Source organism: Ictalurus furcatus, chromosome 7, assembly GCF_023375685.1.
Source record: "Ictalurus furcatus strain D&B chromosome 7, Billie_1.0, whole genome shotgun sequence".
Taxonomy (NCBI): domain Eukaryota; kingdom Metazoa; phylum Chordata; class Actinopteri; order Siluriformes; family Ictaluridae; genus Ictalurus; species Ictalurus furcatus.
The window spans coordinates 14,635,343-14,656,825 of record NC_071261.1 but is presented as its reverse complement, the minus strand read 5'-3'; the positions used below and the strand labels follow the sequence as shown (position 1 = coordinate 14,656,825).

Below are 21,483 nucleotides of genomic sequence, written 5' to 3'. Positions count from 1 at the left end.
AGATCTGATGACTGTGAAGACCATAGAATATGATTTACAGCATTGTCATCCTCATCAAACAATTTAGTGAGCTCTCACCCCTTGTGGATTGGTGGACCACTCCCATCAGTATGGAAATGTTTAATTATAGGATAAAGGTGATTAACCAGAATTATCTAACAATGACAAAAAAAATCCCCCATAAAAGAGCTCACCTGTTTGTATTTTAGTGCAATAATTGACCTAAAGATAAGGTTCTGTGATATAAATCTGAAAAACATGAAAAGGACATGCAAACAGTCACAGGCAGTCAGATAATAATTCAGGGGGAATTATTATTCTGAGGGGTTGTGGGATTTTCTAAAAAAAATTTTTTAAAAAATAGTTTGTTTGTTTTTTAGGTTAGAAAATGTAAAGATCTTAATTCCTAACTACTACACTTGCTGTGTAGTAGTTAGGAATTAAGTGTTGTGTTGGTACTAGCTTTGATTGTGTGGCCTTTATGTTTTGACATTCTGTGCAATTAGTATAACAAGGTTCTATCTAGGTTAAGAATGAACGAGTGAATAAGAGCCTTATAGTACTAAGGTCGAGTCTGCATCTTGTTCCTGTATTTGGACACTAATATTGATCCATTTTGCTTTCTCAGGGCAGTCAAATTCTAAGCAGTCTTTCACTGGACGAGTATAAAACTACACTGAAGATGATTGAAAAAGCTATCTTGGCCACTGACCTGGCCCTCTACATGAAGTAGGTACCAGGCCTCAGTCACAGCTGAGAAAATAAAATTATACCCTCATTAGTAATCAACGCAGTAGTGAAAAGCCATTGGTTTAATTACAGTAAATTTTACTATACACTGTACATGTAAAGGATTAGAGAAAGAATATTAGTACTATTAGTTTGTACCCAATTCTGTGTCATAATGGTACATTTTAAGTACACATCTAACCTGGTTTAACACATGATCACCTTTAGTCCATTAACTTGCTATAGGATTCTGAACAATCTAATAGAGGCTTCTGTTTAGCTGATACCATACACTTCATGAAAGAAGTTTTTTTTTTCAGTGTAATAGTACATGACAATATTTCATGTCTGTTGCTCTCTTTTCCAGCAATAAAAAGTATAGTTGAGCTATGGGTGGATAATAATGCAATAACTGAGGGTTTTTCTTTACTACTCCAGGAAACGAACAGAGTTCTTTGAACTAGCAAAGAACAACCAGTTTAATTGGGAGGACGATTGTCACAGAGACTTGCTAAGGTGATTTCTATGCATACCTCTCAGAACAAATTTTACATATATATATATAATGTATTTGTGTGTGTGTGTGTGTGTGTGTGTATATGCCATATTCTAAAAAGTAATTCTTTTAAAAACTGATGTGGGTTTTTTTTGTCCACTGCAGGTCCATGCTTATGACTGCATGTGATATCTCTGCCATTACCAAACCCTGGCCTGTACAAAAGAGGGTAAGAGCTAAATGAGTCATGGGCACTGATTGTATATCCCTTTCAAATGTATATATGGTATTACAGTACATCATGACTAATATATCAAGGTTGAAACTGACATTTAGTCACTAGTTGCGTTTACATGGACAACAATAATCCACTCTTAACCCAATTAAGACCATACTCTAATTAAGAAACTACCATGTAAACAGCAATTTTTACTTACCTTAATCTAATTAAGGTCATACTCGAATTAAGCTCTAATCGAATTAAGACAGGTGGAGTACTCCTGTTTTAGTCGCATTATGGACAAGTATTACAGACATGTAAACACCTTAATCACATTATGAATGTCGTGTGGGAGTTTTGACCGCATTTTGCGACAGGACACGATCACACGGCAGTTTTACATTTTACGGCGAACAAGAGAGTTCGGCTGCGTCCCAAACAGCATACTTTCCTACTATAGGCTTGTAGTGGGGAAAAATACATGTATCTTGGCTACTGTATAGACGGTATCTACGCGGTTTGAGACGCAGCCCACGGCTTCAAGCAGTTGTCAATTAGCACGTATAGCATGACAAATAATTAACTGCACTTAAAGCATTCGTAAAAAAAAATTAAATAAAAACACCCAAAACTGTATGTTGATGTGTGAAATTCTGGAGGGACGTTGGACGGCGTGGCGTGGTGACATAATGACGCGGGCTGTTAATCTAATTATGTTCTATAACATGTAAAACGGGAACATGACAGGAGTATTCTAAAAGCGACTCATGTAAACACCTTAATCACATTGTTATCTTACTCCGAGTAGGGTCAATAATTAGATTACTGCTGTCCATGTAAACGTAGTCACTATCTACCTTTATGTCTTTCCGATTTGTCTTACACTTCGTTTTTCTTCCTCTCCTTTCTCTGTTCAGCAATTAGCAGGCTAGGATCCTCAGTAGAGGAGCTATTTACACACACACGGACACAAGCAAGCACACACACACACACACACAAACCCACAAATGCACTGATGGACAAGATTTCATGACCTTAAAATGTGTGTAGACAAACTTCAGATTGACACATACAGCAAGAACTGTATTATTAGAATATATTTTACAATATATGCTCTTTATATTTTTGCATTGTATTGTCAACTTATTAATATTTTCTAATGCATATGGTAAGTTGTCTAGGTAGAATTAAGCAGCCATTTTATTATTTTTTGCACCAATAGCAAATGCATATAAAACAGAACGCTGAAGGAGTCAAATTCTCTTTCTTTCTTTTCTCTCGCCGTCCTGCAAAATTTTACTCAAAATATTTAAGTTTGACTGAAATGTCATGGCCACTTGAATTTGAATTGGAAATTGCTATACACATGAGACATGAATGATAATTTGCATGGCGATGTAAAAATATTTAAATTGTGAAAGTTTAAAATAATTACAAAACATCTGCAGGCAGGGGCAGACTGGCAACAAAAATCAGCCTGGGAATTTGCTGTGAAGCGGCCCCTATTTGATGCACGAAATTCGAACTGACACAACATGTATCTCAAACAACGAATCATTAATTTAAAAAACAACAATCTGTTCATTTGTATTGTTTGTGTTAAGCTAATATGTAAAACAATGAAACCATGTTGCTGTAGCTAAGATGAACTGTTCAATATGTGTATATAGGCTGTATAATGCCGGTGTTAGGAAAGCAAGACAAGACCGGCCCGAACTTTCCCGAACTTTCCAATGGCCAGTCCGCACCTGTCTGCAAGAGTCACAAACGATGACTGATCACAAATGTGTAATGCAGCATTGACTTGTATTACGAGTCTGATGCAGACTTCATCCTATCAGTGTGTTATGAGCTGATCATGAAATTTCCTGCTAGCTCAAAATCAGCTAGAACTGTAACCCAAACAGTCTGAGCCATTGTGTAAACATGCTGCTCTTATTGCTGCCTCATAACCTAATACATGTGCACTAGTCTGTCAGTATCTAAAATACACATTTGGACTAGACTCAAAGTAAACTTTTAGATGGAATATGAAACAATATGGAAATAACTTGGACTATAGTTTAGTGACCAGCTTAGAATAACAACATAAATAATGCTCTCTGTGCGCATGTGCATGTGTGTGTGCGCGCTATTAGTAGGGGGTTTGGGGTTTGAATCTGTAAAAGAATAGCAACAAAGCATGTATAAGTAAGGACTGAATCATTTTGCGACATGCTGTTTTAGGAAAATAACAATGACAGGGTGCTGTGATGCATTCTGACATGAAGCAGCGCTACCACCCCAAAACTGATTATCTTCCAATAACTGCATGCCCTGAAGCATTTTGTTCCTTTTATATAGTAGGAATTTGCCAACCCTAACCATTTTTATTGATTAAAGAATGGCATCCCATACGTGTTATCGTTTTATAGTCGTGATGTTGTGGAACATCTGCAAAACAAGTTCCTGCTTTCACTTTATGAGATATAATGGCTATAAACAATCATCCCCTCACCAGCTGCTTTCTCTTTCTAAAGGAACAGCTTTATCTCTGACTTATTTTTTTAGGTGTTTATGTGGAGCATCCGCTATTGTTACCATAGACAATATAACAAATAAGAATGAGTTCAATAATATAAACCTTGCAGCCATAATCATTGTCAAAGCCGTGCTGTTATAGACAAGTAATCAGCACTTCTCTAGGTTAGGCAGGTGATTTGTAGAGAGCTGATAGGAAATCAAAAGGTAATTTCATCCAAATTTAATTTTGTGGGAGAGAAAAAGTGCACCAGTAAGAATTGTGTTCACGTTCGAAAATTTGGTTGTGCTGCAAAAAAAAGGGACCTCTAAATATAATCTAAAACGGTTTATATGCTGTACTAAAACAGTGTGAATCTTTGTAAAACACCTATACTGACTGTGTAATGTGTGATGCTGTGTTAAGTGGTGCATTTGTGCAGGAAGTGTCGAGCTGTTTGTATAGACTGTGTGTACTCGTAGTAGGACTGTAAATCAGTGAAAAAGGAGAGCAGCACAGAGAGAAACGAAGGCTGGAATCTCCATGCTATAAGAGAAAGACCAAAGGAGTGAAGAGGAAGTGATATTAGTATGAAGGTGAAGGTTTCTCCCAAGTGCAGACATCCTGTTTGTTTCACATCGAACACTTTTCTCTGCTTGTCTTTGCAGATAGCTGAGCTTGTTGCCACAGAATTCTTTGAGCAAGGGGACAAGGAAAGAGAAGAGCTGAACATTGAACCTATTGTAAGTTCACTTCCTGCACATTACATCACACTGTGTGAACAGCAGGGCCATGTCAAGAGCAGCATCAGATTTCACAACTTCTAAAAGAGTACCGTTGTTTCTAATAGGATCTGATGAACAGAGAGAAGCGTGATAAGATTCCCAGCATGCAAGTGTCTTTCATCGATGCCATTTGCGTACAGTTGTACGAGGTAAAAGTCATTTATCGGCTAGATTTATAACACTATCAAATATAAGCAGTGTGTTAGAATAATAGCTTGTAATTATTATTATTATTTAAAATATCCACCCATATGTACATGTGCGTTTTCTAGACACTGGCCAGTATGTCGGATTTCTGCTCCCCTCTACTGGAAGGCTGCAGGAAGAACAGGCAGAACTGGAAGCTGCTTGCTGAACAGGCTGAGGAGGCGGGTTTACTGAATGGAGGACTATAAACGGCTTATCCCAGTCAGCACAAGATAAAGTTTACCCCTTTCCCTTGGTCCTTCTTCATACCGTACACCACACACTGAAGCTTTAAGCACAGAATTATTTCCAGTCATGATTCCTTCTATGAGGAGTTCACCAACCACTATGGAGCAAAATGTAATTTTACCTTTGGGATGTAGCTGAATCATATTGGTTCCATGTAGCTTTGAGGGGGTGGGGGGTAGAGGGTGTTTCGGACACAACACTAAAGCAATATGGTCTAAAGTACACACATATTCTGCGTCACCATTATGTGTTTGTTACGTTTAAAAAAATAATCACACAAGCTGTTGTTTCCTGTGAAGAAGAGGAGTGATAACAGTTATGTTTTATGTTTATATCAGCTTTGGAAGTTAATAGTTTCTGCCTGTCTTGTTATTGAAACTCATGCTTTCAGGAATGAGTCTAACTCGGCATTTAACAGCGAATGCTTCCCTCTAAAGTCATTGATTGGGTTGGTAAAATAGCTATGAATTGATTGGAGCTTTTTAGGTAATCCTAGAATAAAGGAGCTAGTGGGTGGGTGGGGGGGGGGGGGAATTGGGATTATGATCTTTTAATAATCACTTGAAACCCTGCATAGCGTCTATGCGAGGACATTTATACAAAGTTTTATTTATTGTTTTAGTCCCATGTCAGGGTTTTCTGTAGCTCACTCACTGTAATGAAGAAGCAAAGGCACAAAGGAAATAATTTATTCATCACTACAGTGCACCATACAATTAAGCTAATATACTCAACTTCCAAGGAACACACCCACTTCAGATATGTAGAAGAATGTCATTTCCCCCACACACACACTGTGTTACTGTTTTCACCTGTCGTTTGTATATTTATTAACTTTCTATTATGTTGTGAGAACTTGGTTACTTGACATGTAACTCTTGCGTAAACATAAAGAAGGAAGAAATATATTTAATTGTTCACAAATATTTGTGTCCTTTATTCGAGTTTTCAGATGTATTGGGAATATAATTGGAAAGCGTGTTTTCTGACTACTGAAACTAAAACATTTGATTCTAAGGTATTATCTGTCCAGAAGGCATATGGCATATTCACATGAAACCACCTTGAAGTCTATTCCTGAGTTTTATCTGTGTCGGGAACATGCATAGGTCAGTTGGTATTTTACTCCCTGCCATTTTTACGGAATCTAATCTTTTCAGGGTCTGTGATATACCTAGGCCCTATATCACTAGGTATATATTCATATTCCAAATATGACCTCTGGTGGTTGTTTTCAGCTTTGTAGCATTTCCTCTTGCTCCAAAACTGATGTTCTTAACTTGTTCAAACTAGTGGTCAACCGATCGATCAGCATGTCCAGTTAACTAGCTTAATATAATGTAAACGATTAATAAAAGTGCTTGAGCTCCTTCTTTTGTCCATCTGGCAATCACATGATGCCTTCAGTATGCAAATAAAATGCCCCAGAGAAAGCACTGGTGTTGGAACCAAACACCTTTGGGATGAGTTGGCAGAAATTCCCACAGCCATGTACCAAAATCTAGAGGAAGCCTTCCCAGCAGAGTGGAGGCTGTTATAATAACAAAGAGGGGAACCGTATTTGGAATGGGATGTTCAACAAGCACAAGGGTATGTACTGTATGATGGTCAGGTGTCCACATACTTTTGGCGATATGCTGTGTTTTATATTTGTCACAGGATACAGAAACATGCATAGGTCAGAGGGTATTTCACTAACTGCCACTATTACAAAATGCATACACTTTCATAGTTTTTAGCTTTGTAGTGTTTCGTCTTGCTCCAGAACTGATGTTCTAAATACCCAACAACATTCAAATGGGTAAAGGTCTTTAAAGCTGATTCAGACACACCAGAATTATCATTTCAAACCAGAGCATAATAAACAAGAATGAAATTCATAACTGCCTCTACTGATTTTGTACGCTTCAAATAAATGTTTCAGTGTTCTATTTTACAGCCAGTCTATTAGTGTAGAACTTGAATGGTTTGATGTGTTTCGTAACCCTGCCAGATGTCTATTCAGAAGCTTCCCAGTATGAGCAGCACTCTCGGTTTTTCTCATGCTGATCAGGTCAGCAGGTGTCAGGGAACCTGGGCTTTGATGTGTGCAGAATGAACAGAACAGAATGAAGAGTATGTAAGGGAATATGTTCAGTCTGTTTGCTGAACACTATTCCTCCAATTCCTAAACCAGACAATCACAGCAAATCAAACTGTATTTACATGGACTGCTCTGTATGATATTTGCTATTAGTTGTGCTTTCATGAAGATCAATAAAAAATATGCTAACTTAATATGAGCAGCGTTTCAAATTCAGAGCTTCACCAAATGCCTAAATCACTACGTGTCAGTTTATGCCATCTTAATACCAGACTCAACTTTTAATCACATGCAGTCACACATAACTGGACCAAGCAATAATGCTGCCATCATATTAATTCCCACTGGGTGTCCCATGACATTGCACAGGGAAGTCTTAGGTTTGTAATGCATAAAATGTTGATGAAAAACATGAAACAAAATTATCTAGAATTTTCATACATGTTAAATGACTCATTGTAGTCAATTCTGTGTAACATTTAGTGTAGATGATGACATTGCAGCACCATCGCAAGTTATGAAAGGGAGTGTCAGGCTTTTGAGGTCAGTGTAGGACTGTACTGTTGTAAGAAAATGTTACTACATCTTGAAGCTTTGTGGGTAAAAACAGACAATTGAATTCCTCTAGAGAAGGTCAACATAAAGATGACAGCATCTTTATTATAATTTTTTTTTACCAAAGTGTATTGGACACTGTGTTTACTGGAGCGTAATCTCTAATCTCCTGCTTGCTTTTACTGTGTTGTACTGAGGGACTGGTGCCACCTATTGGACATTGGCTACATTGAAGATAACAGCAATGGTAATAAATAAAGGAATAAAAAAGACTTAACACTGTTAAACCAGAATGTTTTTATTCATTTTCAGAGTTACAGCCATAAAAACCTCAGCAAAGGAGAGATCTGTTTGGGGAAAAACATGAAAACTATGTACAGAAAACAAACAGAGAGAGAAAAAGAAAGAGAACAGAGAAAATGTTTACATGGAGTTTGTCCTTTTGTAGGCCACCATACTGTTGACCTTGTGGATGGACGTGGTGAACGAGCGAAGCCGAACCTCCTCTGATTGGTCAATAAGCTGAGGCCCAGACTCCTCCCACTGCGCAGGGACCTCCAGATCCTTATCTGTGTAGATCAGGAGGTCGAACGCACCTGTGGCAAATCAGAGAGTGACAAATATGAGTAGCAACATGGCTTAAAAAAATTGCAAGGGAGAAAGTCCCAAGATATTAGGGGTAGTTCTTCAATTGCAGGCTACAAACCTGCTCACACACTGCCGAAAGAGATTGCCGTTAATTAATTGTGGTGTTTTTGTTTTTCTGTTTGTTTGTTTTTTTTAAAAAAAAAAAAAAAAAAAAAGACTTTTCAGGCTTCAGAGATTCAAAGAATGGGTTGTGTTGCCAAAACTCCAGGAGGTATGCCAAGCAACGATATATGCAGGGGGGAAAAATTGTTTTACTCATGGTGTGGATGCATACGAACATCTAAACAAAGTGGAGTAATAGAGTGCTACAGGAAAGAGTTCTAAAACCCAGAAATGCACTTCCGATTCCATCGTACTGAAGTCAATGGGGTTTTTAGTTAAATGCCTGAAATAAGGTAGGTGTTTAACACAAGCGCAAGATATTTTCACGTTTAATTCTATGACATAAAATACCTCAGTAAAACCCCACACATGATTTATAATTTTAAAAAAAAAAGCTTTTACGTGTCTTGATAAAGACGGTTGCTAACACGTGGCTAAATGGGACTATAGAGGTTGTCAGGGACATTAAATGTCATCACGCTGAACAGGAAAACTCATCTACTACAGCCTCAACTATTCCAACTCAAACTTTCCAACTGGTTGGTTTATCAGTGTATAGTATTTTCCAGTTGTAGTGTTTTATAAATAAAGACTGAAAGAGTTGTCGGAGGCTTAGTGGTGGTGACGGTGAAGTCATGCGACCGTGGTGGAGTTCGTTTATAGCCTAACATTAGCCTTTTACTTTTGGCTTCAAAATTCTTAAAAAAGTGTTTGTGAAGATTATCTTGATGAACAAAACATGTAAGAATCAAACTTTTGTTGGTCACAGAGCTTATTTTTGGCAATAATCTAAAAGCCAATGGAACAATCCTACTGGATTTTTGTCAAGGGTACCAAGGTGATGCTAACTTCCAGGTCAGCTTACAAAGATACCTCATCCCTGCTGCACTATGATCTGGTTATGCTACCTCCTTGTATATTTCCATACATCTTTTCATCTCAGGTTTAGTAAAGTTTGTGGACACCTGACCATCACACCCATATGTGGTTCTTCCCCAAACTGTTGTATGGAATGTCTCTGTATGCTGTAACTTTACAGTTTCTCTTCACTGGAACCAAGAAGCCCGAACCCGTTTCATCATGTCAATGCCACTGTGCACAAAGCGAGCTCCATGAAGACATGGTTTAACAAGTTTGGAGCGGCAGAACTCAAATGACCTGCACTCAACCCCACTGAACCCCTTTGGGATGAACTGGAACACTGACATCAGAGCCTGCTTCTCTAATGCTCTGGTGGCTGAATGAGAACAGAAACCCACAGCCATGCACCAAAAGCTAGTGGAAAGCCTTCCCAGAAGAGTGGAAGTTCTTATAACAGCAAAGGGGGACTAAATCTGGATTGAGATGTTCAAAAAGCACATATCGGTGCAAAAAGCACAAACTTTTGGCCATATAGTGGATTACTTGTGTTTATTATTTTGTAAACATAAGCTAGAAATTAGCACTTCTAATGTTATTTTTGAGCATCTATCATAGAAAGCTTTGGGATCCACACAGTTTTCATGAACCTACAAGTATTTCAGCAGTGGTGTACTTACAGGCTGTTTCCAGTAAAGGTAAGAAAGTGACCGTGGCTGTAATCTGTCTGATAACTGAGCGGATTTCTTCCTGGATGGCTTTCATCGACTTCTCCCTGGGAGCACTGAGACACACAAAACAACTTACTATATACAAACACATGCAGGAACTATAATTTAATGTAGGACAAGTCAGTTAAGCAATTTCTTACATTTCAAGCCTATTTTACACCACAAACCATATGCATGTGGCTTTAGTGTGTCGATGCAGCCGACACACTAATGTAGACACGCTATCAAATACATCATTCATGCTATACTGTGCACTCAATGTAGAGCTAGGCAATACATCAAGATCATGATACATGAATACTATTTATGTTTTTAATAATTACAAATTAAATGGTACTGAATGGAGACTGTTTGACGTAATAATAATTTTTAAAAAAACCTTAATCTTCTTTGTTTTTCTAGATATTAAAGAAAAGTATCGACCAAGTCAATTTAATGGATTTTGTTTAATTTACTCAGGGTTTGTACAGATGCTTCACGATAAATTCCAGGACTTTTCAAGTGCTATTTTTTGTTTTGTTTTCAAGGACTATACAAGAGATATTGGCATGGTGTCGGACAACAGAACGAGTATGAAATAGGGACTGAAATGTGGCACACGAAGACTAAATGTTAACCAGCAGTCACTTTATAACTATGACGTCCTCTAACAAAATACACGAGTTAAAGACAACGCCCATGCAGTGATTTCGGCTATATGTGAAATGATTCGCTCAGACGGAAAGTTAGAAGTGAATGAATGCACTGTTCCTCTTCCTGCTACATTTGTGTATATTAATTTATCTTATGGTCAATACAGACATTTGAAATTATATTTAATCATCCATAGAAAGAAAGCAGTGAGATGAATGCTGGACATTTCTCCTACATGACCCTTATGAGTAGTGTAAAGCGCATTCACATGCTTGTCGGGAGTTGTAAAATGGGTTTTCTAAGCCATCATGTGTTCAGATCCACCCTTTTATGAGCATACCTGTCCTCCTTAGCTGTCTTGTCACACTCTATATCAAACTGCCATCTCTCCAGGACATCATTTGTCTCAAGGCAAGTGATCACCACCACCAGCTTCTGCACTGTGCAGTCAAACAGCCACTCTGCAGGGGGGGGAAAAAATGCACAGCAGTGGATTATATACAGGTGCTAATCTCAGAAAATTAGCATATTGTGGAAGTGTTCATTCCCCCCCCCCCCCCCATCATTTAATCCAAAAAGTGAAACTTTCATATATTCTAGATTCATTACACGAAGTAAAATATTTCAAGCCTCTTTTTTTGTTTTGATCTTGATGATTACAGCTTACAGCTCATGGAAATGAGATACTGGAAAAATCCAGTATATCAAAAATATTATAATAAACAATTTATAATACAGCAATGTCGACCTGAGAAGAGCTTTAATCAGCTGATTAACTCAAATCATCTTTGCTAAACACACCACTGCTCAGTGGTCCAAAGTCCTCTTTTCTGATGAAAGTAAATCTTGCACTTCATTTGGAAATCAAGGTCCCAGAGTCTGGAGGAAGAGTGGAGAGGCACAGAATCCAAGTTGCCTGAAGTCCAGTATGAAGTTTCCACAGTCAGTGATGATTTGGGGTGCCATGTCTACCGCTGGTGTTGGTCCACTGTGTTTTCTCAGTCGAGAGTCAATGCAGCGTCTACCAGGAGATTTTAGAGCACTTCATGCTTCCATCTGCTGACGAGCTTTATGGAGATACTGATTTCCTTTTCCAGCAGGACTCTGCACCTGCCCACAGTGCAAAAACTACTAGTAACTGGTTTGCTGACCATGGTTTTACTGTGCTTGATTGGCCAGCCAACTCGCCTGACCTGAACCCCATACAGAATCTGAGAGACTCCAGACCCAACAATACAGACGAGCTGAAGGCCGCCATCAAAGCAACCTGGGCTTCCAGAACACCTCAGCAGTGCTACAGGCTGGCTGCCTCTATGCCATGCTGCACTGATGCAGTAATTCCTGAAAAAGGAACTCTGACCAAGTATTGAGTGCATAAATTAACATACTTTTCAGTAGATTGACATTTCTGTGTTATAAATACTTTATTTTAACATTTTGAGATTGATGAATCTAAAATATAAGAAACTCCCACTTTTCAAATTAAATTACAGAAAAAAAAACTTTTCCACAATATTCACATTTTTGACATGCACCTGTACATGAATAATTAGAAAAGAAGGGAGACAAAGGCAGCAGACTTAAATGATGATATAACTGATCAGATTATAGATATAACCAGAGGTCTGCTGAAGGAAAGCCACAGAAACCTTGAGTTCTACATTTAAACTAAATGAGCTGCTGTCTAATATCTGCAGTTTGTGTAAACCAGGCAAACCTTTGAGTTGTGTCACCACGTTGGTGAGGTAGTTCTTCAGTTTGGGGTCTGTGGTGAGCTGGAGACTCATGTCATACTTGCTGACTCTGCTGAAGGTTTCTGCAGGATAGATGCCTCGCTGGTACAAAATGCTGTTGATCCCAAATGCTGCAAAATGATAGCCACAAATCAAGCAGAATACTTCAATATCAATCTGAATATTTGAACCAAATCTACTTCAAATAAAATTTAAAAAATAATGTTAATTAAAAAAAAAAAAAGTCCTAATGCAATGTCTTGAGACAGGAAGTGAATGTGAAAAATGCATTAAAAATACGGGAAATATATGTCTAACACGTTATCATCACAACTGCATAAATTTAATAGATTTATTTGTTTTTAAACAACTGTAACTGAGTCGGATAGTAAACAATAAAACGACCTGTATATTTGGTTAAATGGATGATGATCAGATACACGCTGCTTTACATGGACGGAGTAGCCAATGCTAAAGACCATGGACCAGCTGGCTAACTGGATGAATAAAGGCGCTACAGAAGCTACATTTGATCCATGCCAGGTTTAAATGTTAATATACATAAATGCTGTACCAAGTGTCACATTTTCTGAAGTGGATAAAGTAAATGTAGTTAAACATAATCGGGACCACGTGACTGTAAAAGGTACATTCCAGCTTTCTGGTGTGAATCAGGCAGCTAGCTAACGCCTCAAACTGCGACTCGTTCAAATAAAATCAACAAATAAAAGAGGACTATTATAATATTTTAACTTACAGAAGAACTCAGCAACGAGTTCGGCACTTCCTTTCAAAGTAATTCCTTGCAAAGTTTTGGACATTTTGTCGGTTTTTTAGCTCTCTTTAGCTACACGTATGTCGTCCTGTAGCTGCTCACTTGTTTTCTTTTTACCCGCCGCCCAGTTTGAATTCAGACCGCGTTTGAACTTTTGCGCACGCGCACAATCAAAACAACGGCGCCGTGCTTATGACGTCACGTACCTCGCGCATGATGAACGCTTTTTGAATTGTATTTATTTTATTTTATTTGTCATTTTTAAAACAAACTCTAAACATGGGATATCACTACCCTCATTATATGATTATATTTTATGATTTATGAGGGTGTTGAGTGTAAAAAAAAATAAAAAATTAAACATGCATTTATACACATTTAGTTTTAGTTTGATTGAAATAGGCTATTAACTGAAAGTCATATGCTCAGACATGAGCTACAAGTTATATATATTTAATATATATATATATATATATATATATATATATATATATATATATATATATATATATATATATATATATATATTTGTTTCAAATATTTCATTAGTTCATCTTCAGTAAGTCTTTATCCGGGTCCGGACCATGGTGGATCTGGAGCTTATCCTAGGAATACTGGGCCTGAGACTGGAATACACGCTGGCTGGGATGCCAGTGTATCTCAGGGAACCAACCACACACACACACACACACACACACACACACACACACACAAAAAAAATAATAAAAAAATTTAAAAAACCTAAAGGCAATTTAGTGAAGGCAGTCTACCTACTGATATGCTATGGGAGAAGGGAGAAAACTGGAGAACCCAAAGAAAACATAGGACACTTGTGAATACTTTTATTAACCTATAAAGCACTAAATGGTCTCGCGCCACAATATCTAAGCGACCTTTTGGTTTTATATAATCCGCCACGCCTACTTAGATCAAAAGATGCAGGCTATTTGACGGTACCTCGAATAGTGAAGGCTACAGCAGGGGGAAGAGCTTTCTCTTATAGAGCCCCACAGTTATGGAACAGTCTTCCTATTAGTGTTCGGGACTCAGACACAGTCTCAGTGTTTAAGTCTAGGCTTAAAACGTATTTGTTTACTCAAGCCTACCCTGACTAGATTCTGTTCTACTACTTCGCAGTCATAATAATCTTTTTTCTCCCTCTCTCCTTTCGCCGAGCCCCACATGAATTTATGGAGATACTAGAGATCCAGATCCTTTCTGCCTCTGGATGGAGCTCAAATCTTCTCTAATTCCAGACTGCTGGGACTACGGCTGCTCCTAAGGCCATACAGACTTCATATAAATCCATAATGAACTTTTTCACACTATCTGTTGTTACCCAGATGAGGATGGGTTCCCTTCTGAGTCGGGTTCCTCTCAAGGTTTCTTCCTCTTAAAACATCTTAGGGAGTTTTTCCTTGCCACCGTCGCCACTCAGTGGCTTACTCAGTTGGGATAAATTTGCACCTTTAATATCTGTATACCATGTTGATATTTCTGTAAAGCTGCTTTGAGACAATGTCTATTGTAAAAAGCGCTATACAAATAAAATAAATAAATAAATAAAATAAATAATAAAAACTTTTCACATGGACATGAGAAAACTTTATTTTATTTTAGGGGTTTTCACTCGGCCATGAGAAAACCCACATACTCCCCAGTAGTTGTGAAACTAACACACCACACAGACCGTGGAGCTGGGACGTGGTGACACTGGGCATAGAACTAATTTATGAAACTCCTCAGGTCCCAGAGAAGAGATGCTGTTGTTGCTATATTGCCATCTACTGTGCTGGGGTGGAATTGCAACTAGAACTGGGAAATTAAGCATAATTTGTGCAACAATGTTATTTCATTTTTCTTGTATATACAGTGTATTTAGAATATAAATACACTGTGTGTACTCCAATACTCCACAAATAAATAGTCCATAATACAATTAAAATAGTATATCATGTTTGTGTTTTTCTTGGTAAATAATTTAGAAAAATGAAATACGTTATTTTACAAATATTCAAAGCTAACTCACTGGCTAACCATGTTGGAGTTCTGCAAATAAAGATGGAAATGTGTTGTACTTCTGAATGCACTTCCAAACCATAACAAATATATACATACACAACATGGCTAGTTAAACTTTTCCAATATACACCGTCATCCATGTTGAATTTCCTCAAACAAAATGACTTCCTTTCCTGGATTTGGGAAGGAGGTAGGTCTCAAAAATATTTCACATGCTATGTTAATTTGATGGACTGGGTGTATTCCCTCCTCATGCCCAGTGTTCCCAGGATAGGCTCTGGATCAAGGTGTTTACTGAATATGAATGAATTAAAATATCTGTAAATAAACAAAAACATATTAAATGTATTGTCTGGGTATATGAGTTCCCAATACAAATATAAAATTTATATCTATATGTGTGTGTATAATAAAATTCCCAAGGATAGTCTCTGGTTACTGAAGATGAATGAATTTTTAAGACTTTTTCTGTTCAGTTATTTATACTTGCTGAAAAATGTGCATTTGCCTGACCTCTTGATGCTTGTGAAAAAAGGCAGATGAATTTATTTACTTAGTATTTATTGTAAGCATAAACATGAGAGATGCAATGGAATTATCAGATGTCTCTGCACACCATTTACTATATACACAAGTGAATCAATTCACTTCCATTTTGTTACCTTTGTTGTCTTGTCATTAGCTGGTGTAGGTGTAGATCAGGCTATTATATGATACTCATTAATTTGTACTATATATTTATGAATCAGTAATCTTTGGAACTTTGTTTGTATTTAAACCCAACTGGAGTTTAGTACTCAGTACTCACTGCAACACATATACAGCCGGATGTTTACTCACAGTCCTGCATAACCTCCCCACTGAAACATGATCCTGTTCATCTGCAGCTGAAACTCTACACATCATCTGGCTGCCTTTTGTCATCGATTATTCTCATGCTTGTCACAGCTGGACAGCTGCACTTTCATAAAAATCAGGGACCAGAGCATCTGGCTGCAGTCTCTGTAACCAACTTTATAGCTTGTGTAGAATTTCCCTGAGGCCTATAGGTTCTCTGACTAACCATAACAGAACTATAAAGTTTGTAGACATTACAGGTCTTACAACAGGTTTCTAGAATGTCTTTTGGTTTTTCAATAATTCCATTTTATTGTTTAGAGTCGTGCTTACGATCAGGATCATTTTATCCGTATACTTACACATTACCAGAGAATTACATTATATTATATAACCTCCTATTTGAGGCACTTTAAAGAATCATGTACACACAGTGTCTCATATCTAATTGGCAAAATGATTAATTTGCGAGTTTATCCGAGTTGAATTGACACACTACTTTGGCCACAGTATGCTGTTTCCATATGCTTCCATTCTGTGTAGGTTTATATTATTCCTGGAAGGAGCTAAGTGATGGTGTCATAAAATGCTAATGGTTTTTACAAACACATCTGTTATGCTCAAGGGGTACAAAGTGAGGGGCGTTAGGTGAATTTTCCTCCTCTCCACCATATGTGCATTTCTTTTATTTATTAATGATATTTATTAATGATATTTTAAAGCTAGATCACATTTGTTCTAAACAAGACCAGAGCCAAGTACAAATTAACTAGAGTTTTAACAACAGCTGTAAGAAAGCGTACTTGTTTTTTTTTTGAATGATTCTTTTGTTTTGAAGGAATCAATAAATAGCTTGAAATGACTTAATGGTTCCTAGATTTAATGACATAAGCATTTTCTTTTGTTTGGCTGTTGTTTTTGTTAATAAAATCAAATCAAGAACCATACACATTTTCACACTTGTGATCAATAGTAAATTGTATCTTTTATCTGAACTATAACCTAAAAGAAAAGAAAGAAAGTTATCAGTCTATTTGAATGAGCTTCAGTACAGCCAGTAACAGTATTTTGTAATGATGTAGCATCTGACTTTTATTATTTTGATTTTTTTTTTTTAACTTTCGTGTGATTGCAATTTTTTTTAGCTTCACATTTATAAACAAGACAGAGTCTATAATCCAGCAGGCAATGGGCAGTGAGGCAGAAGTAATCTTTTCATTGACTCCATGTATAGTGAAAGAGAACTAGTGTGCAGCTAAAATGGCATTCATTCATCTGATGTCAGAGGGGTATAGCCAAGCACTGCTGATTACTGAGCTTACTCAGTGTACGTCCACTCGCCATACCTCAGAAGCCACTAGTCAGCGATATAAATAGCATATACATGGCTAATTTTAGGGTTTGTTTGTGCAAGGCTCAACAGGTAAAATCAACTGAGAGTTCGTTTGGGAAAAGAAGCTGGAAGCTGATTACTGCACTGTCCTTGTTTAACATCACAAATACAATCTATACAGCACATGTTGCACACAGAAACCTATATGCAGTCGCTTTCTTTTTGCCTCTATGTATTTGCATGTGCACCTACAATCACACTGGTCCACCAGCTCTGGAAAAACAACAGGGTTTCTGTGTAGCTGAAAGCAGGGGGAAAAAAGGGTGAAGGGAGGAAATAGATTCCCCCCTCAGGGCTTTGCTGGGTCTTCAAGTACTACTGACCACTGGAGCACGATGTGTTGACTAAAATCCCAGATGGACACTACTATTCAGTAGGAAATCAGGCATTTAGGTCTAGGCCTTCAGTGCATTCTGGACTACTTAGAAAAGAATTTATAAGTGGAACGCATTGAGACCTCTTCAGCTTTTACACACTTTATTATGTTAAAGATTCAATTTAAAATTTGTTAAATTGACATTTTTATTTGGCACTTAATCTAGTCATTAATAAGGTCCCACAATTCCCAGTGCATGCATGTCAGACCAAAAATCAAGCCACGAAATCCAGGAACTTTCCGTATACATGAGCCATCAGATTGTGTCAAGATCTGGGCATATAAATCATATAAATCCATTTCTAAAACTTTGACTGCTCCCAAGAGCACAGTGAGCTCCATCATTATGAAATGTAAAAATTTGGAACCACCAGGACTCTGCTACAGCTGGCCATCCAGCCAAACTCACCGTGCTAGAAGGGTCTTGGTCGGGGAGGTAAACAAGAACCCAATGGGAACTCTAACAGAGCTTTAGAAGCCCTCCACAGAGATGGAAGAACATACCAGCATTAATACCACCTCAGAAATAATGAGCAAATAGATCATCATTAGGCAGACAGACTGTTTTTACAGCCATGTTTGCTAAAGTGGCTCCTTATTTAGGCTTTCCTAATTTGATCTCTGCATGTAGAAAGCATAGACAATAAGGTAAATATATATATTTTTTAAAATAATATATTATATATAAATAATTTTAATTATATTTATGTTTTCTGAAGGTTGAGGTGTCAAAGCATATTATATGAAGAAAAAACAATATTGGTCAAAAAATATTGTTTACCATTTTTGGCTGTTTGCCAAAATTCAGCCACTGGTTTTCCCAAATTGCTACACATAGTGTATTATAATGTTTTGACATCCAAATGCCTATAGAGGACTTTGTCTGATGGTATAGACCTGGGGTGTCCAATCTTATCCGCTAAGGGCTGCTGAGCATCCGTTATTACGTACTGTGACAATACCTACTGCATTCGATTCAGTAATTACTGCTCGGCCGTTGATATAGAATGTATTGATCAGTATATGTGTGTAGTATGAATACAATCTGGACGTACTACATCCGCCATATTGGCATTGTCATGTGACCTACACTTAAAGAGCCGACACACAGCCTTCTGCCATTTTTGATTCTGACAGCTTCTCTGCGTCAATCCCATTGCCTTATGGGATATTGCAGTGTGCATTGGTTCCATACTGCAGAATCTTGGCAGAAGCAGTAGGTCATCCAGGTATTTATCACCTACTGTTTTATGAATACTGAGAATTCAGACATACTACTCCTTTGGTGTACTGCTTTTCACCTGCTGTACAGTAGGGTAGTAGGGATATTTGGACACACCATTCCAATCAAGCAGACGGCACACCTGATTCCACCTGTTTAATTAGTTGATCTTGGCTTTTAATAGACTATCAGGTGTGGCTTCTGCTGGGTTGGAATGAAAACCCGCACCCACATCAGCCTTTCTGGATAAGATTGTACACCACTGGTATACACAGTCAATTGCTATGGAGAATACTCATGATAACTAAGCTGCTAATGGTGGTGATGAGTCAATCCTAATACTATTTTTTCCTCTATTGACAGCAAATACGTGCCAAATCCATTTTCCATTTGGTCATTTACCAATTCCCACCAATTAGCTTGCTTTCTCTGTTTGGACACTACCGCCTGAGGATGTGCTTCATGACTCTCAAGTGTCTATTACCGGGATCACTTTAAAAATTCATTAGATAGTAGCCTATAGTATTAGATAAGTGTGGTAGCCTCTCAACATAATTTTATGGCTGTGTTGTCATGCTCCCAACAAAATCTATGATCACGAGCCATTGCTGGCCATCACAGAGAGAAGGAATTAGCCTATATAAACTTTCTGGCCTAGAGTAGGTCAACTGAGTTGTTGGTTAATATATTATGACAAACATAAAGGTGGGTAAAAAGCAGGAAACCCAGATATTGAGGAGCAAGGTTTAAGAGCTTTCTTAAACTGGAGCCATGTGTCACACTGCAATGTGAGTGCTCCCATCTGGCAAAGAAGCTCTGTGCTTTTAAATTAGTCATGTGGCCATCACACAGAAATTCTAAGCTTCAGAATACACTGAATATTCCATTTATATACTGTGTCCCTGTGTGTGTGTGTGTCAAAGTTTCTTTATGCAGTAATCCTGCTCTTGACTGCACCTATTGCTAAGCCTGAGTGGAAAAAACCTTTTGACTTAGAACTTGGCTTTTATAAGAACTTCAGCTCCTCATACAAAAAAAGAGACATAACATAAGTGATGAAAAATGGAAAAGGGAATTTTGTGCTTTGACATAAACCTTGGCATGGGAAGCTTTACAGAATGGCAATGAGAGTGGGCAATATATTAGGATTCATTTTATGTTTTGTTAAGCATACACTGAGGTACAGGGCAGCTTGACTGAAACATTACAGTTATACAAATATAAACATTTAGCTAACATATTCTTATAAAATATACATATATGGTATATGACCAAAAGTCTGTGGACATCTGACCATCACACCCAAACAGCTTCCAAGTTGGAAGCAAACGGTTGTATAAAATGTCTTTGTCTGCTGTAGCATTAAAATTTCCTTTCACTGGAACTAAGAGGCCGAAACCTGCTACAGCATGACAATGCCCCTGTGCACAAAGTCCATACAGGAGTTTGTGGAGTTTTTTTGTGATTGTTGCGGCCAAAAACATTTGATTTTGCGGCAGGTTTTTCAAAATTTGCGATGCACTTTGTGGAGTTTGCTGTGTATTTGTTTTTTTTCCAGAAAACTACTTGAATTGACATATTGTGGAGTTTCCTTGATTTTACATTCATTTCTGAAATCGCAAAATTGCAACATCCTGGAGAGACTGATAAAGACATGGTTTATCATGGTTGGAGTGGAAGAACCAATGGATGAACTAGAATGCCTGACATCAATGCCTGACCTCACTAATACTCTTGTGGCTGAATGGGCAAATCTCCATTGTAAAGTTCCAAAATCTAGTTTAAAGCCTTCCCAGAAAAGTGGTGGTTATTATAACAGCAAAGTGTGGAATAAATCTGGAACAAGATGTTCAAAAAGCACATATGAGAGTTAAGGTCTTGCTTGACTCCCCTTTTCCCTCCATCTCGACCTCTAAGCAGCTTATCAGAATTGTAAGTTGCTTTATTTTCAGTTACTTCTCTTTCACTGTATCAGCCAACCCAATTAGAATATGGCACAAGTCTATTTTTCAGATAGACTGACAGGGTTTAGTGGCGAACAGAAATCAAAGTCTGACCTTCTCAGAATCCTAGGTTCAAATCCAGCACAGTCACTTGAGATTGTATTAGTTTAGGGTCAGTGGAGTATAGTGGTTCTTCTCTACCACTTCCTCTACAAGTATGCGAAAAATGACGAGACACGTCTAAATAAACCCTATGTAAATACATATGCTTGGTGTACATAAATACATGTGCAGTGCTCTCAGTTTTACTACGTGAACGGTAAAGCAAGTGGTCCTATTAATTCAGGGGCATGCTAGCAAAACATGCTGTTGTTGATTCAAGTCATTTGAGCCACCTGGATAACACA

General features: G+C 37.7%; 2 protein-coding genes across 6 annotated transcripts in view; one reads left to right on the top strand and one right to left on the bottom strand.

Moving 5' to 3' along the window:
- The window catches only part of pde5ab (phosphodiesterase 5A, cGMP-specific, b), a 50,516-nt gene extending 43,417 nt beyond the window's left edge, over window positions 1-7,099 (top strand). For all 5 annotated transcript variants that reach the window (XM_053628782.1, XM_053628783.1, XM_053628781.1 and 2 more), the window contains exons 16-21: window positions 629-729; window positions 1,168-1,245; window positions 1,391-1,454; window positions 4,614-4,688; window positions 4,796-4,879; window positions 5,003-7,099. In XM_053628782.1, the coding sequence (XP_053484757.1) occupies window positions 629-729; window positions 1,168-1,245; window positions 1,391-1,454; window positions 4,614-4,688; window positions 4,796-4,879; window positions 5,003-5,125 (525 nt within the window). In that variant the 3' untranslated portion in view covers window positions 5,126-7,099. The remainder of the gene's footprint in view (window positions 1-628; window positions 730-1,167; window positions 1,246-1,390; window positions 1,455-4,613; window positions 4,689-4,795; window positions 4,880-5,002) is intronic.
- A 988-nt stretch (window positions 7,100-8,087) lies between these two features.
- On the bottom strand, window positions 8,088-13,445 carry mad2l1 (MAD2 mitotic arrest deficient-like 1 (yeast)). The gene is made up of 5 exons (XM_053628806.1): window positions 13,266-13,445; window positions 12,493-12,639; window positions 11,116-11,236; window positions 10,092-10,195; window positions 8,088-8,399 (listed from the first exon to the last, which is right to left on the bottom strand). Exons 1-5 carry the CDS (start codon window positions 13,327-13,329, stop codon window positions 8,227-8,229), a joined length of 609 nt encoding a protein of 202 aa, XP_053484781.1. The 5' UTR covers window positions 13,330-13,445; the 3' UTR covers window positions 8,088-8,226.
- Between the last annotated feature and the right edge of the window lie 8,038 nt (window positions 13,446-21,483).